Raw genomic sequence first — 16,302 nt, 5'->3', positions numbered from 1 at the left:
CGCGTTACAATCGAGGGCGTGTTAGAATCGAGTAAATACGGTAAGCATTTCTTTTTCGAATTTTCGTGCCGAACCTGCATATAACAAAATCCTCTTTATAACGAAGTTTTTCGGGAATTTGTCAATTTTGTTATATCCAGGTTTAACTGTATAATAAAGAATGGGCGCTCGTAGAGAAAAGAAAAAGAGGATGACGTTCGAGCGGGCCCTCGGTGTTCGAGTCAGCCTCTCGCGGTTTTAATATTATTTTGGTGCCCAAACCTGGGATCGAACCAGGTAGGGACCTTTAGATATATCTTAGCAATGTAGAAATATCTTAGCAAGGCTGTTCTTGATTCAACTTTGCTAACAGAGCAGGCAACTTGCTCTCTCACGACGCATGCAAGAAGTCCAGTGCATGGCACATATATAACGTAACCATTTGTTGGGCTCTCACTTCCTTGCTGACATGAATGCACATCTGTATACTGCCTAGGGCATCGAGGATTTGTCTTTTTTGCGCGGCTGAGATTCATGATGATTTAACTCACCATAAGGTATGAAATAGAAGAAAAAATATATCACATTGTGGCATTATGTTCAGAGCATAGTTTCAAATGCAATGTGAAGTGCTTTCTCGAGCCATAATGGCATTAAAAAATTATATTCATGCAAATATAGTCAGTAGAGAGAGCATGATAGTGACCTACCCAGAAAAGCAAAAATATGTGTAGTACTGCGAACATACTACCATCAATGCTGTTATCTATTTATCGATTTGCAGCTTTTGAACTTGAAGCTCTCTTCTCTTTGGGACGTTGCCTACATTGTGGATATTATAAAGAAATGCTGCGTCTTGCCTCTTCCATCTCGTGCATGCAACAAAATGACATGTAACATTGTTGCTGGGCTTTCTTTCTCATGGGATATTTCATCGATGACATACATGCAAGAGTGTACTACACAGCAGATGGCTAAGCCCTTTTCTCGGTTTTTGAATGCTCAAGAACGTCTTGAGCAACACAATTCAACTTATCTGTAAAGCTCAACAAGCTTTTTTATCTGCATCAGCTCAGTATATGGCATTCAAATGTGACTATAACTTGCACTAAGCACTTGATGCAGCAGTCCTATAGTGCAAGTCTTATGTAGACAGTTTTACGATGCTGCCACTATCTGGCAACCTTTGAGCACTCCTTCTCAATAGCCCAAATGGTGCACGTACCCTTTGCACTATTGCAACAAACACAAAATCTTTCATGTTACGTAGGGCCTGTCATTCCAGCGCGTGGAGAGCTGGAAGCTGTATGGGATGGTGGGCGGCCTCGTGTTGGTGGATGCAGTGATCCTGTCTGCCTGGCAGCTGGTGGACCCCATGCAGCGCCACCTCGAAGTCTTTCCTCTTGAACCACCTGCTCTCTCTGATGAGGATGTTCGCATTGAGCCTGCCCTCGAGCACTGCGAGTCACGCAATCATGCCATATGGCTCGGTGCGTGTTGTCTCTTGTGTTGCTTGATTCAAATGCAGATGTATTTTTGTGATGCCTTGGTAGTTGTCTGGGAGCAGCAGTCATCATGTCCTTTTCCTTTTATCCTCTTCTGGCTGTACGTAAAAATAATAATAAAAAAATGCATATGTTTCCTGGAAAGACTGTACACCGGTAAACTTATCAACGTGTACGAGGGCAGATAAATACATGTGGCTGTGTTGAAGATAGCCTAGCAGCAGCTTTTCATATACGCAGCTCTGTCAATATTTAAGAAAGAGAGTTAATCCAGCTGTTTAACTGTTAATCCAAGAGAGTTAATCCAACTGTTAGGTCAAAGAGACTCCTGCTCCTAGATAATCATGTTCCCATGCACTAGCAGGGTCTTCATCACCCATCTCAGCAATACATGGGAGATAGAAGCGCCTTTTGCTTGTGTATGTTCATTCACTTTTTTTATACTTAGAATAAGCTAGCACACTGGAAATATTCAAGTACATCTGCAAGGAGCCAATAAACTTTTTTCAGTGAAAGCTCCCAGGCCACCATTGTAACTTGGACTAGACTGTGTGGGGGCACCTTGCTTAAGCCTTTGAGGGCGGTGATCAAATGTTAAAAAAAAATGCACCTTTTCGGAATGATGTGCCGCCTGGCATCATTTCGGAGTGCTGCAACTAGAGTTCCTCAATGGGCCTCTTCAATTATCCGTAACTGTCAGTCCCAGACTGTCTGAGACGCTGCATATGCAATGCTCATTGGCAGAGAGCACTGCCTCGGGCAGTCCGGAATTGTCTGGGACGGATAATTGAAGAGGCCTAATGCTTTCCTTGTTCCCCGAAATGGAGTGCATCGAGGAACCTTAGGTTGCAACGTTCCGCGTGACTTCTAGAAAAAATTCTTATTGTGCTGCTGGCCCTCAGCTTCCGCCAAAACTGTTTTTTCTCTTGGCTTTATGGTGGCCGCCACCGCGATAGTTTGAGAGTATTCCCGCTTTGCCTAGTTTACTGCTGCATGCTCACGCCCGCTCTTGCCTGCTTTATAATTGGCATTCTTGCACATGTCATTTCGAGTTATGAGTGTAGGGAGAACTGATTTCCACCTTGTTTCTTATTAAAGTGTAACCATGAGATGCTTGCCCACAAGGCTCTGCCATAGGCATGTGATTACTTTATTTACAGGCAGGCGCTCGCTAACTGGCAATACTACTGCACGTTCATCTCATTTTGCAAGACGTGCAAGTATTGATGGAATCTTGTCTAAAGATCTTACAGTTGATTACTACAAGTTTCACACTTGCTTTGTTTTTCTGAGGGGTGTGCGCCACTGAGTTTGCCTGTGGGAACTCGCACGGCATGCCTCGCTTTCACTATGGTCACGCATGTGTCCCTGGGGCTGTGTTCTCTAATGATCCACTTCATTTTGCATTCTTTCTCTACATATAATGGGTAGAGGAAGTTAAAGATGCAGGCAGTGGTGTCACCGCGATCTCTACCAATGCAGATGTTTAAAATCTAATAATAAATCGCACAGTTTATGCAGATCGCTAAAATTTGGCCCTTCACCTACCCTACCAACTGAGTGCCTTTGTACAAAATCATCAATATCATTTCAGGGTCCCTAAGTTTTTCACACAAGCAGACTGAGCTAATTTTCTGCATCCTTCTTTTTCTCTTTTTTGCCACAGGCGTGATGTACAGCTATAAGGGCTTGTTGCTCATATTTGGCATCTTCCTTGCATATGAGACGCGAAGTGTCAAGATCAAGCAGCTCAACGACTCGCGCCTCGTTGGCATGAGCATATACAACGTTGTGGTGAGCACCTGAAATTTTCTAGTACTCAGGTAGTCAGTCGAACCAACAATCTCTTAAATATTAAGAGAATTCGTTCTTGGTTTGTCACTGACCATTAGTAAGGCTAAAGTGCTATGAGGTTGGAGAGTATGGATTGATATGTGGTAATGATGCATCTCTTCTCATGCATTTATGTGAAATATGCGAAAAGTTATTCTTATGAGTCTTTGTAAGGCTTGTTTATGTGGACAAGTTTTTCAAGCTCATCTGGTGCAAGAAGTGCACTGTCGAGGGACTTCAGCTGGATGTGGAATAGTGAAGATTGTTTTTTCTGTGCCGTGTTGTATTTGTTGGAAATTGTGTTCGTATGGCGCATCGAAAAGGAAAAAGTAAGATGGGCTTGCGACCGACAGAATGCGTATGTTAGGCTTGTAATGTTGCATTCACCTTGTTTGGATGGCTTTGGGCTCTGCACCAATAAACCCTGCAGAACTGTCTCACCCACAGTATTTATGATCTTCTGGCACTATGCAAGAGCTGTCTGCACTCAATAGCCTTAGGTTAGCGTTTTCACCAAAATTCATAAGAACTGAGCATCTGCCAGAAACTGGTTCCATATTCATGAAGCTTCTCCGAAGCTGAGACTACTTATGCTCACTGGCTTGCTTCTACGCGCTTATACGCTGTCGGATCTCGCACGGGCTCTTGGGACAAAGGAACGACAACACAGTAGTGCAAACAAACAAAAAGGGCATTTATTGCGCCTTTCATACACTAATGCACGCTAGCCGAATTACTACGCATAAAACATTCACGTGGGTGCACCGCAAGTCAAGGAAGTTCGACTCACCGTGATCGGATAGCGAGCGAATATGTTCGCCCCATGCTATGACATCATCGTCTAGTCGTTCACGTGTACGGTCATGCGAACGGTGGCGCGTTCGAACGATCCGTGTTTGTCCATACCGGGGCTCTGCTCCTAGCCACGCGAGATGGTCTCGCGAACCGTGGATCGGCGCACGCGCGGGACGTCCGCATCGCTCACCGACCCCAACCCGAAGAGAAACAGCCTTCTCCCTTTTCCGCCCGCGTAACCCCTCCCTGCCGTCAGGTGGCGTTAGCAGCGCAACACTAGCGCCGTCTCTCGTAATACGCTGCAACTCTGCCGCCATAAAGCTACGTGGCGAAGCGGGATTACAGGAGACGGGAGCCATGCGGGGAAAACAACATCAGGGGACGCGTGAGAGTCTCGCATCCCCACATCCCCCAACCTTAAATCACTGCATACTCCGGCGAAACATGTCAACACTGTCTAACCATCGACGCGTGCTTCACGAACAAGAGGTAGTACATGCAGCAGTGGCCACACTGAGGAAATGTCTGCGCGCTTTCCAGAACATGCGAGCCGACATTGTCTCTGGGGTTCACCGCTGGCGTCCGTTGGTCACAGCACCAGCTCTGCAGATTCGACGGCACGACTCCAGCCCAGGACTCTGGAAACGGCGACACAGAAGTCGGCACGAGCAAGCATCGCTCGCGCTTACGCGCCCTGCTGATGAGAGCCGCAGTAGCCGTTGGTGACTGCTGGCTCTTTTCCCAGCCTCCGAGGGTTGCGAGCCGGACATAGGCGGCCGCCGAAGTCGCTGCGCCGAACTGGCCACAGGCATCCCCATCGCCTGGGGTAGCTTGATTGTAGTCCGGGGCAGCAGTGCAGATGATGTGCAGGTGACAGCAAACCAGGGGTGACTCTGCTCACGCTGCGTACACTCAACGTGCTCAACAAACACTAATGTAGTGCAAATGAGAGGAATTCGGCATGCGCGCATTGCCCACGTGGTACGATGTTCACTTCGGCTAGCAAAAATTCAGGCGGCTACTCAGATGCTAAGTTCACGTGAACAAAGCTGGCTTTCCCGAGCCAAACGAGCAGTTTCAATTCGTGGGAGGTGAAATAATGAGGGAAACAATGTGCGACAGGCGGCTTTGTAAAGCCTTAGGCCTAGTGCATCACTACTCTGACAACAACCGGCATCCACAAAAAAAAAAAAAAACATCACCCAACATGGGCACAACAGGCAGCCGCGAGGAGACGTTAGCTCTGTGAGGTGGTCCTACCCCGCTCGGTGCACACAGCATCCGAGTTGACGGCGTCCACCGTCCCAGACGGTGTCGGAGCACCCAGTGCCAGGCAGCAACACCAGTCAGTCCGTAGCGGCACCCGTGGCTTGTGGCCACCCGGCTCCCGGAGCTGCGACTTCCAAAGCCAAAGAGATAGAAGAAGCTATTTACATAAGAAATTCAGACCACCCACGAGGCTTCCGTACTCACTCGCTTCAGGCTTTCCAATGCTCCGCAGGCGCTAGGCCTTGCTTTCCCAGGATGCAGACCACGTGGCTCTCGTACCGACGAGTGTACTTCAACAAAACACTCGTGAAAAGGCTTAGCACGTTGAAAAGTTCAAACACGCTACAGCAACCGTCGCCTCGCTCAAGAAAGCACGCCGCCGACGCTAGCGATGAAAATCCACGCTAGGAATATGCTTCGGTTGAAACAAAGGTTGGCTCGAACAGAGCAAAACTGTTAAAATTATCGTCCGATGTCCCAAGAGGTCCATGTTGGGCAGCCAGATGTGGGGTCTCACACGGGCTCTTGAGACAAAGGAACGACAACACAGTAGTGCAAACAAACAAAAAGGGCATTTATTGCGCCTTTCATACACTAATTCACGCTAGCTGAATTACTATGCATAAAACATTCACATGGGTGCACTGCAAGTCAAGGAAGTTCGACTCACCGCGACCGGATAGCGAGCGAATATGTTCGCCCCATAACGCCACTCGCACCGAACAGGGAATGGCAGTTAGCATCTGCAAAGGACGTGCAGTAGCACAAGCTCACTCCTGGCTACATGCCTTGGCAGACGTTGCTTTGGATTGAGCTTAACTTATAATGCTTAAAAATGCTTATCAAAGCCTTTAAACATATTTTCTTTTTTAGTTGTTTTTGAAAACATATTTGTTTTCTTTTTAGAGTTGCTTTCTTTTTGGAGTTGTTCCTTACATGGCGTAACCCCAGAAAAAAGCCGATATGCACCACACTGTAGCTGCTATGGCGAGCCCTCTCGCTGATGAGATGCTCGTGTAGCCGCATTCATCGATTGGTCTCTGTTGGCCACGTGGTATCAGGCGCATGGCAACACAAGCCAGGATAAGTGCCCATATCTGACTGGTGCAGATGTCCATCCCTGCACACGGTCCTCTGTGCCCGAGCTTTCTTGCAGCAGTTGGGAACATGCACACGCGCATAGATTCGACCTGGCACACACAGGCAAGGCTATGTGCAGTCTGGGCTTTACGTAGGAGAATATTTTTAATTGGCCAACATTGAAACGCCAGCCACTCAAGACAGTGATACAAATGATAGCAAAATGAATGCTGCAGCAATGGCCAATCACACATGTCACTTACTTAAGAGTTTCTTTAAAAGGACACTAAAAGCAAATACTAAGTCGATGTAGACTGTTCAAATACCATTCCAGAAACCTCGCTACGCTTGTTTCGTGCCAAGAAAATGCTTAGTTTACGAGAAAATTGCATCTGAAGGGTCCGGATACCTTTATCGTAATTGAAATATCCTGCTACCCAACCGGGGAGTGGTGACATTGCACACCCCATCAGCACCCTTTGCTGCCGTCGGTGAGTAAAACGGCGCATGACAGGTGGTGGTACTGTTTTTTGCACAAAACACGAACACGCGATCACGGAAAAACACCAATCCAAAACAGAGTGGTGGATTCGCTGCTGCAGCTGCTTTTTGTCAAGTGGAGTAGACCATTCGGGCATCCCACGACATTACATGGAAGCGGAATTCTCTGCTACTTGCAGTTTGTGCAAGTTTCATGAGCCAACAAAACCAGCGCAGAACTACGCAATAACGAAACTACTGAAACGCGAGAGCGCAAGCGGCGCAGGGTCGAGCCAGAACGAAACCTTTCGACCGCCTGCGTCATCAAATGTCATGTCAATGAGTTCTTTTTTCTAAATATGAAATAGAACTGGACAAGTAGCATTTTCTTTCATTTTATAATGCAATACAATGATGTTTTTATGCTAGTGATGACTACTAGTGACAGAATTTAAATGAAGAGGGCCTTCGTCATCGGGCAAGTACTTGAATGTCCCGAGGGAGTCTCTAATATAATCGTCTCCTGCATTTACCTCTTTCTCGATTACTAAGGTTCTGTTCGCGATAGTATTGACGCTTTAGAGATTATCAAGCACTAATCTATCACTTTAGCTTGACTTAGCATTTGCCTTTAGTGTCCCTTTAATGTGTGTTCAAAGTACCATCCCTGCTAAAAAAAGTGATCGAAAACGCTTATTGGCCACATTTTCAGTATTAGTCTAGTGCATTTCATTCCTGCATTACCTTAGCTTTTGCAGTTGAACTATGCTGCAATACAATTGGTGTCCTTCTGATAGTGTGGTGCCTTTACAATGCAGATGCAACAGCTTTTTCCCAGATTTAGCATTATGTGCCACAAGTGACCTCTGTGGTGTTATATCTTTTTGCAGTACTAGAAAGTAGCAGTTGTGAAAACATTTTCTGAACTGCGCCGCAGTCAGAGAGAGAAGAATCTGATTTCTTACTTAAGCTGTGGAAGTGTGATACCTTTTTTATGGAATTGCCACATTTCACATTCCGCTCTGTGTTCTATTGGGGAGTAAGTCAATGCAAAGGGTGACCCCGAGCTGAACTGAACTTGGTAAAGGTGTGCAGGAAGTATAACTTTGCCACAGTGTGTTTGGATCTGCTGTTTTGACAGGGACTTAGAATCCAATTCACTGAGTGATTTTCATTTGCCCATTTCCTGAGAGTGCAGTTGCTATTTTCAGGTGCTCAAAATTATTTCTTTCTTTTTCCTCTTTTTATTTTTTTAAATTGTAAGCGAAGCAGCTTTGGTATATGTTCAGGTATTTATATAGGCCTTTGTAAGCTCAGATATTTTTATAAAAATTCTGAATTGGCTGAGCTAGCACTCTCTTCATCATTTAATGCTGTTTCCTGATCAGTGAAACGTTTGATGTGCTTGCCGTACATGGGTAAAAATGAAACATGCTTTCGTTCATGTGATAAGTGCTTCACTTCATAGCATTGCCTGCATAACAGCAGCTACTATAGCTTAATAAGCTGTGAGGTATGTATGAATGGGAGGTGATGATATGCTGTAGCTTTGTAGAATAGAGTCCTTGCCAATGCTCCTACCTTTTCTTTTTCTTTCCACACCTCTATGACCAGGTGCTGTGTCTGATCACGGCGCCAGTCACGCTGGTGATTGGCAGCCAGCAGGACGCCACCTTTGCGTTTGTCGCCCTGGCCATCATCTTCTGCAGTTTTCTCTCCATGGCACTCATTTTTGTACCCAAGGTGCGTGCAACTTGTAGTGTGAATTCAACAGGAAATCGATCAGTATAGCATGACATGTAGTCATAACTGTTGGCAAGAGCACTTGTGTACATAATTCACATGCTAGTAGCAGTAACATGAAAGCAAAACTCGGTACATGCACTTACTTAATAGCCCAGATTGTGCGATAGAATCTTGAATTTCGTGCATTTGAAATTTTGTAACTCTAGTGAAATCTATGGGGGAGCTGCTATCATGCTTTACCTGAACATGTAACACATGCTTGTAGCAGCACAGTTAACAAGCGCAGGCTGTATTAAGTGAGCATCAAAACTTCTAGTAAGAATAACAAGAGCAAGCTAGCACTGCGACTGGTAAATTATAGCATCATCTCGATCAGAAACTTTGAGGTGCTAGCGCATATCTTGATAAATACTATGTCAGCGGTAGCAAACAATATTGTTTTGTGTGGTGTGGCCTGCTCCAGGCTATCAGCAGGCACAAGTACATCATGCACAGACTGGGGAAAAAGAAACACCTCTGCTTGCCAGGTGTACCATTTGTTATGCTATTCTCAGCTCGTGAGTTCTGGTTTCAGTTCAGCTGAGTGAAATTTCTGTTTTGTTTAGTGTCAGTGCGTAGTTTGAAGACCCCTTCATTTGTTGTGAGCAATAGCTTATAAGCAGGAGGGCTTACTAAAAAGTTTCATTATCTCTTGACTTCATATGGTTGTGACGAACAAAAATCGGGCCGCTCAATTCCCATTCTTCTCGTTCAATTTTCAGAAGTGCTTCAGAAGTATACTGAAGTATGTTGGTTGGTACATAGCTGAAAAATGCAGGAACAACGCAGATGATGGAACGATGTATGGTGTAAACAAACAAGGCAAGCATCTGTATACCCTTGACTATGTCCTGTCCTTTCAGTAAAATGTTGCCTTGCACCAAGCATTGTTCAACAAGTTAGAAGCATCATCAGTCACTCAAAGTCACTCAAATAAAGATAGCTCATGTGCAACAACAGCTTCTTTTTCTTTCCGTTTTACACTTCCGAGCTATAGATTAAAGAGTAGCAAAATGGGCCTAGTCTTGAAAGTACCTTCATTTTATTTATTTATTTATTTATTTATTTATTTATTTATTTATTTATTTATTTATTATTTATTTATTTATTTATTTATTTATTTGTGTGTGTGTGTGTGTGTGTGTGTGTGTGTGTGTGTGTGTGTGTGTGTGTGTGTGTTTCACTTGATTTCTTGGATGAGCAAATTAGTTTTATGATATCAATGTAAATTTAACATTATTTTCTTAGCTCATTTGTTTGTTCACACTGTACTGTAGTGCTTTTAAAGAGTAGGCTTTTTTGAGTATTCAAAATTTTCTATTATTCAGTTTAATATTTCATTTAGTGTTGAATATTGATATTTGGGACTATCGAAGTACTTGTGCAAATGAATATTATAATTAGCATGCCTGCCACCAGTGGTTTTAGATTCAATGAGTAAATTTCAGTGGCATTGACAAGGCATACAACGAGATGTCTTTGTGTGCTGACTCCAATTTCATAAAGTAGAAGAGGTGGACTTGAGCTCTAAAACTTGATATATTACCGGAAAAATTATATTATGTACCTGTAATATGGTTAGCTATGTGCCTCATATTTAAAGGGACCATAAAGGCAAATATCATGCCAGCGTGGACTTTTAAAATGCCATTCCAGAAACCCCACAGCACGTTTCATGCCAAGAACATGCTTAGTTTAAGAGAAATTTCCATCTGAAAGTTCCGCATTCCTCTTGTACAATTCAAATCACCTACCACGATCAAGGAGTTGTGATGTCGCATATGCAATCACCACCCTTTACTGCCGTCAGTGAGTAAAACGGTGACTGACAGCTGGCACTGCGGTATTTTGCATAAAACTTGACAGCATGGCCAGAAACCGAGCGAATTAGGCACAGCCAACAGCATCTCAAGACATCACATGGATGCGGCATTTTGTACTGCTTGCAGAAATTCGCTGGTCACCCAGAAGTCCACGCGGCGGCCCGCCTGTTACCACATGATTGCATAACAACATGACAGCAGCCAGTGTGTTCGCTTCGATCCAAATTTGCTCTTGCTACTTGTTTCCTCCGTGAGAGCATGAAATTAATGGTACAGTATAGACCACTTATAATGTAACCGCTTATAGTGCAGGACCGGATATAGTACGGTCCTGCACGGTCCTGTACGGATATAGTATATATAGCAGCCGCATGAGACGAAATACCGGTTGTAATGCGGCTTCCGCGGGAAAATCTCGCTGAAAAGGGTGGTAGCGAGCACGCTTCTCAATGAGATGTGCCCACCGATGAGAGAGGAGATCAACGAAGGCGATGCGGAGGAGGAGTATAATGCGGCTTTCGCGGGAAAATCTCGCCGACAAGGGCGGTAGCGAGCACGCTTCTCAACGAGGTGCACCCATCGATGGGAGAGGAGATCAACGAGGGCGATGCAGAGGAGGAGCATGAGACGTGGAGCATGAGTCCAAGGGCGATAAAATCGTCGCCGCGCACCGTATGTGCGAGGAGCGGGGGACGCACGCCTTCACAGAGAGCGATCGCACAGCGGAGCGCAAACGGGACTTCTGTCGCGCGAAAGACGGTGGGGGTATGGGAGGGAGGGAGGGAGGGGGGGCGACGCTGTGCTGCGGCACCGAATGCGTAGTATCTTGCAACCGGGCGCAAGGGGAACTGGCAACGCAATGTCCCACGCGAAAGAAGCAAAGCAGGAAGGCAGCACGAGAGGGAGGGAGGGAGGGGGGGGTGGCGGTGTCTTCTCTGCCATCAAATACGTTCGCACCTGTGCCAGCTGTCGGTGTTGTCACGCGCACCGTATCTTGAAAGCGATCTCCACACGGCTCTGACCTCTGTATGCGCTGTGCTTACGCCACTCAGTTTCCATTGAAGAGATAGACCTCACGACCTTCGCTCACTGCGGCAGCCAGGTTTCCCCACGCCCGCGTTTTGACAGTGGTTGTCTGCGGTCACCGAGTCTATTCATGTTTGCTTGTGCGCGTTGCCACCTCGCTTGTTAATTCCGTTAGTAAGCGAATGTGTCAAGCTTATGCAGCCGATAAAATGAATATCCCTACTCCTTATAGCTCTCTACTAATTTGCCATCGCAATTGATGCTTCGCCTTTTGGGCGAAACTGAAACATTTTAAAAAAATTATTACTTTGTCTGCTTTATGCGAAGATCGTGGGTACTTGGACATTAACCTTTCAACGTTTTTAAATTTAAATGGATGCAAAACTCCCAGTCGCCCGCTTCGATGCTCCGATATGCGCGGCTGCTTAGTCTACATGTTTTGCATACGTGCAGGGCTGGAAAATCGTTGTTTTCGTTATAGTGCAGTACCGCCTATAGTGCAGATATTCACAACTCCGGCGACTTATGTTATAAGCGGTCTACACTGTAATATGAGCCTTCGCCTCATCTGATCCCACACTGAGTACTAATTATCCCGAGATCATGCACACACACAATCTCAGAAACCATGGAGTCATGAAAGTTTTTTTATTTCTTGCTATCAGATGACACCACGGCATTTACCGCTGGCAGCATGGAATGCATTTTTACTGGCAATGGCGACATTTAAAAACTAGATCTAGTGCCCTTTGGTTAAAACATTGGCGTCGTGGCACGTTTGAGATTTTTTTACGGGCATTTGATTGTATTTATTCAGACAACAATGAAAGCTTCTTGCTACTTCTTTTTTTTCGAAGTGGCGCCCATGTATTCGCTGGTGTTTCTGCGAAGAGTGCCCAAAATTTCTAAATATAGAGCATTCAAGATAAAAATGTGATTTTTTACAAACCGGACTATTGGAAATGGCGGACATCTGGAAACAGGTTAATTTTCTCACTAATTAGGTAAGTATGTTAAATAATCATATAATTAGTGCAGTTATGCAGCTACCAGCAATGTAAAGTTTGTAGCTACTGATGATGTGATCTCATAGCAGTTTTTGAAATCGCGCAAAAAGTCCATCCCCTAGGCCCTGCACTAGGAGACAGTGTCTCACTTTTTCGTTGGGAAACTGAAACTTAGCACTTGAGTGCAGGAAACCACGTGTACAAGAAACGTCGGCTGGCTATTGAAGTCCTCTGATGTCTCCCATTTGTGCCACGTGAGATGTACCATCTTTCTTATTTCGACATGCTGATCATGGCTTGTGGCATGTCCTTGGCTTTCATTGGCAGTGCAAAACATTGGCCATCACGTATAGGGTGTTTTAGCGAACACTTTCAAAAATTTTTATATGTTGCCTGTGGCAGATAGCACAATTCTAGTTCATGAACTGGTCTACTCGTAGAGGTGGACATTATTTGCACAAAAAACTGAAATGCATAATCGACTAATTAACAAGAAATCACCAAGTATTTAACTGATTACCTTATGACCCATATTGCAATTTACAAATTCTAGCCGTGGAGTTCGCAAGGCGGATCCACTTGGAACGAATTCTCAGGATGACACCAGTTTCGAGATATTAATTCCCAAAGTTTACGAAGAAATTACTCATTGGCGTTCCAGTTACTGTCTTAATAAGACGTCGTTTTATGCATTGAAGCACAAAAGTATGCTAAAGTACACACACACGCACCCCTCTCTCTCTCACCACACACACACACACTCTGTCTCATTCTCACTCTCACTCTCTCTCTGCATCGATGACGTGGCGGGGGAAGCGCCCGCCTCGAGCCACGTAATCCCCATGTCGAAATAAGAAAGATGGTTTGTCTCGCATAGTGCAAACCGGGAGCTGTGAACAGCTGGCGTTTTTTGCAGACATGGTTTCCTTTGTTTCTCAAGCTCTCAATTTCAGTTTCCCAGCTAAGTGAGAAACTTTCTTGTGGTGCAGGGCATAGGAGAAGGATGTCTTGTGGGATTTCAAAACTAATATGAGATACGTAGACAGTAGCTACAAATTTTTGCATTGTCAGTAACCACATAACTGTACTAATTAATTCAATTATTTAGTCTATTTACCTAATTAGTGAGAATATCATAACACTTACCGTATTTACTCGATTGTAATGCGACCACGATTGTAACGCAAGGGGTGACTTTTCATTGTGTCCACCAAAAAAAAAAAAACGCGAAAGTAACGCGAGGGGTGACTTTTTGTTGCGTCCAGCAAAAAGGAAAAAAGAAAGAAAACCGCTAACGTAACGTGAGACCACTGGATGCATGAAAAAGTAGCAGTTTCGCCCGAAAGGCGAAGCATCAATTGCAATAGCAAATTAGTACAGAGCTATACGGAGTAGGGATAGTAGTTTTATCGGCTGCATAAACTTGACACATTCGCTTGCTCACTGAATTAACAAGTGTGGTATCAACGCACAAAAGCAAACATGAATAGACTCGATGACCGCAGACAACCACTGTCAAAATGCGGGCGTGGGGAAGCGCGGCCGCCGCAGCGAGCGAAGGTACGTGCGGTCTATCGCTTCAACGGAAACTGAGTGGCATAAGCACAGCGCATACAAAGGGCAGAGCCGTGTGGAGATCGCTTTCAAGATACAGTGCGTGCGACAACACCAACAGCCGGCACAGGTGCAAAGTACAAGAACGCATTTGTCAGCAGAGTAGGAGCCGCTCCCCCCCCCCCCCCCCCCTCGCTCCCTCCCGCGCGACGGAAGTCGCGTTTGCTTTCCGCTGTGCGTTCGGTCTCCATGAAGGCGCGCATCCCCCGCGCGCTTTCACTTGCACATACGGTGCGCGGCGACGATTTTATCGCCCTTGGACTCATGCTCCACGTCTCATGCTCCTCCTCCGCATTGCCCTCGTTGATCTCCTCTTCCATCGGTGGGCGCACCTCGTTGAGAAGTGTGATTGCTACCGCCCTTGTTGGCAAGATTTTCCCGCGGAAGCGGCATTATAACCAGTATTTCGTCTCACGCGGCTGCACTGTAATCAGTATGCATATACATGAAGTTCTATGGGAGGGTAAACGGGAGTCGGAAAAGGCCGCGTTGTAGCCAGTTCTACACTATAAACGGTTACGTTATAAGTGGTCTATACTGTAACTGAATTAAGAAGTCTGGTGTTCGCGCGCACAAGCAAACATGCATAGACCACACTCGATGACCGTGCACAACCGCTGTCCAAACGCTACCATGAGCAAGCGCGCCAGCAGCATGCAGTGAGCGAAGGTTCGTGTGGTCTATCGCTTGAATGGAAACTGAGCGGCGAAAGCACAGCGCGTTCAAAGGTAAGAGCCGTGTCGAGATCGCTTTCTAGATACGGTGCGTGCGACAGCCCGCATGCGCGCAAAGTACTCAGCATGGTGGCAGAGCAGCAGCTGCGCCCCCTCCCTCTCGCGCTGCCTTCCGGCTTTCCTCCTTTCCTGTGGGAAATTCGCCAGTTCCCTTTGCGCCCGGTCGTAAGATACGCATTTGGTGCCGCAGCTAAACGTCGCCTCTGCTCCCTCCCTCCCATCCCCCCACGACCTTTCGCACAACGGAAAACTTTGTGTTTGCTCTCCGCCGTGCGTTCGCTCTTCGTGAAAGCGCATGTGTCCCTCGTGCGCTTTCACTCGCACATTTCACTCGTTGTTTAGAATTGGGTGCATCATTGCACTTTTTAGACAACTTGAATTTCGGTATTTGATTGTAATGCGAGGATCGACTTCAGGTAGCAAAAATCTGGAAAAAAACTCACGTTACAATCGAGTAAATACGGTAACCTCTTTTCTGATGTCCGCCATTCCCCATGATCTGGTTTTTAAAAAATCACATTTTATCTTGAATGCTCTCAAGAATATTCAGCAGTATTTGCAGAAGCACCTAGTATAGTTCCACAGCGAGACGCGACAGCACTACAAGGTCCGTTTGTCGCTGTTGCTTGAATGTTGCTTCCATGTGATTGACTCCTTAATGCGCGCTTTATGCGACAGCAAAGCAAGCAAGCGCAGCACTACGCGATGCAGAAACTACCAAAACGCGAGAGCGCGGATAGTGCAAGGTTGAACGAAAACTGAACCTTTTGACCATTCACCGCGTCATTGTCAAGGGTAACGTCAATTAGTTCTTTTTTCTAAGAATCAAATGGAACTGGACAATTTGCATTTTCTTCTGTCTTATAATACGATCTATTATTTTTTTACTATCAGTGGTTGAGTACTAGTGGCAGGATTATGTTGAGGAGTTGCCATATCATCGGGCTAGTACTAGAATGTCCCGATGAAGTCTCAAATCGTGCCCTACATTCACCTTAGATGCTTTTGAGTATTAATCTATCACTTTAGCTTGACTTCATATTTGCTTTTAGTATCCCTTTAATACAGTGTCCTGAACAAATAGTAAGATTCTGGGAATTCAACACTGATCACTGGGTAAATATATCTGTCAGATCAAATTAAAAGAAATTGCAAAATTGTCTGAATGTTTTATCATTTCATTTACGAAAATAATTGGCAACCATCTGCTGCCATTTGTGCTTAGAAGGACACCAAAGTCAAAGATTAAAAAAAGAAAAAACTGAAATATTAGAGCTCCAAGATGTTCTTCATACAATTTTTATCAAGAACAACACTTTTTTATGGGATAGCTTGGGTTTTACATGGTAGTGTCATAATCAGCAACACATTA

General features: G+C 45.3%; 1 protein-coding gene across 2 annotated transcripts in view; it reads left to right on the top strand.

Annotated features, from left to right (window-relative positions):
* Positions 1–16,302, top strand: part of LOC119436841 (gamma-aminobutyric acid type B receptor subunit 1) — an 89,340-nt gene that overhangs the window by 48,736 nt on the left and 24,302 nt on the right. For both annotated transcript variants that reach the window (XR_007464778.1, XM_037703829.2), the window contains exons 13-15: positions 1,250–1,469; positions 3,151–3,278; positions 8,556–8,684. Coding sequence is in view for 1 of the 2 variants with exons in the window: in XM_037703829.2 (XP_037559757.1) it covers positions 1,250–1,469; positions 3,151–3,278; positions 8,556–8,684 (477 nt within the window). In the remaining variant the exon portion in view is untranslated. The remainder of the gene's footprint in view (positions 1–1,249; positions 1,470–3,150; positions 3,279–8,555; positions 8,685–16,302) is intronic.

Source organism: Dermacentor silvarum, chromosome 1 (assembly GCF_013339745.2).
Source record: "Dermacentor silvarum isolate Dsil-2018 chromosome 1, BIME_Dsil_1.4, whole genome shotgun sequence".
Classification (NCBI taxonomy): Eukaryota; Metazoa; Arthropoda; class Arachnida; order Ixodida; family Ixodidae; genus Dermacentor; species Dermacentor silvarum.
The sequence above is the reverse complement of the archived record's forward strand: the minus strand, read 5'-3'. Positions and strand labels throughout refer to the sequence as shown.